This window comes from Bison bison, unplaced genomic scaffold (assembly GCF_000754665.1).
Source record: "Bison bison bison isolate TAMUID 2011002044 unplaced genomic scaffold, Bison_UMD1.0 scf7180017851775, whole genome shotgun sequence".
NCBI classification, from domain to species: Eukaryota; Metazoa; Chordata; class Mammalia; order Artiodactyla; family Bovidae; genus Bison; species Bison bison.
This window is the reverse complement of record NW_011482348.1, coordinates 9684-10092: the sequence shown is the minus strand read 5'-3', so window position 1 is coordinate 10092 and position 409 is coordinate 9684. Positions and strand designations below refer to the sequence as shown.

Sequence of the window (409 nt, the reverse complement as noted above, 5' to 3'; positions counted from 1 at the left end):
AACCAGAAAGTTCTGGTTCTGATTGGTGGTCTCTGTATTTGCCCCTCATTTTCCTATTTAGCTCCCGGCGCAGGACCCCTGCCCTCCACTTTCCTCTTTCCTGAGGGTTGGCTGCAGTGTGAGCAATTTCGGGAGGGGTCGGATAATCCCATACACTGAACCTGAAGGTGTAGTTCTGATTAGTCATCTTTTTTGTCTGTCCTGCGGTTTCCAGGACTATGGGGAGGGTAATAGCTTTCTGTTGCAGGATGCAAGACAGTGACCCCTGCAAATCTTGTCGTGTCCTCCCCTAGCAGACCAGTGAGGCATGGCACCGGGTCTGGCTCCTGTGTCTCCCCCAGCGGACTGTAACCCCTGAGGGCGGGTATCAGACCTGGTTACTGTGTCTCCCTGCCAGAGCATGACCAAT

General features: G+C 53.5%; 1 protein-coding gene across 1 annotated transcript in view; it reads left to right on the top strand.

Moving 5' to 3' along the window:
• LOC104997041 (protein-cysteine N-palmitoyltransferase porcupine-like) overlaps positions 1-409 on the top strand; it is a gene marked incomplete at both ends in the record, with an annotated part of 18463 nt that overhangs the window by 8813 nt on the left and 9241 nt on the right. Inside the window, one exon of the mRNA XM_010851500.1 lies at positions 294-364. Within this exon, the coding sequence (XP_010849802.1) occupies positions 294-364 (71 nt within the window). The remainder of the gene's footprint in view (positions 1-293; positions 365-409) is intronic.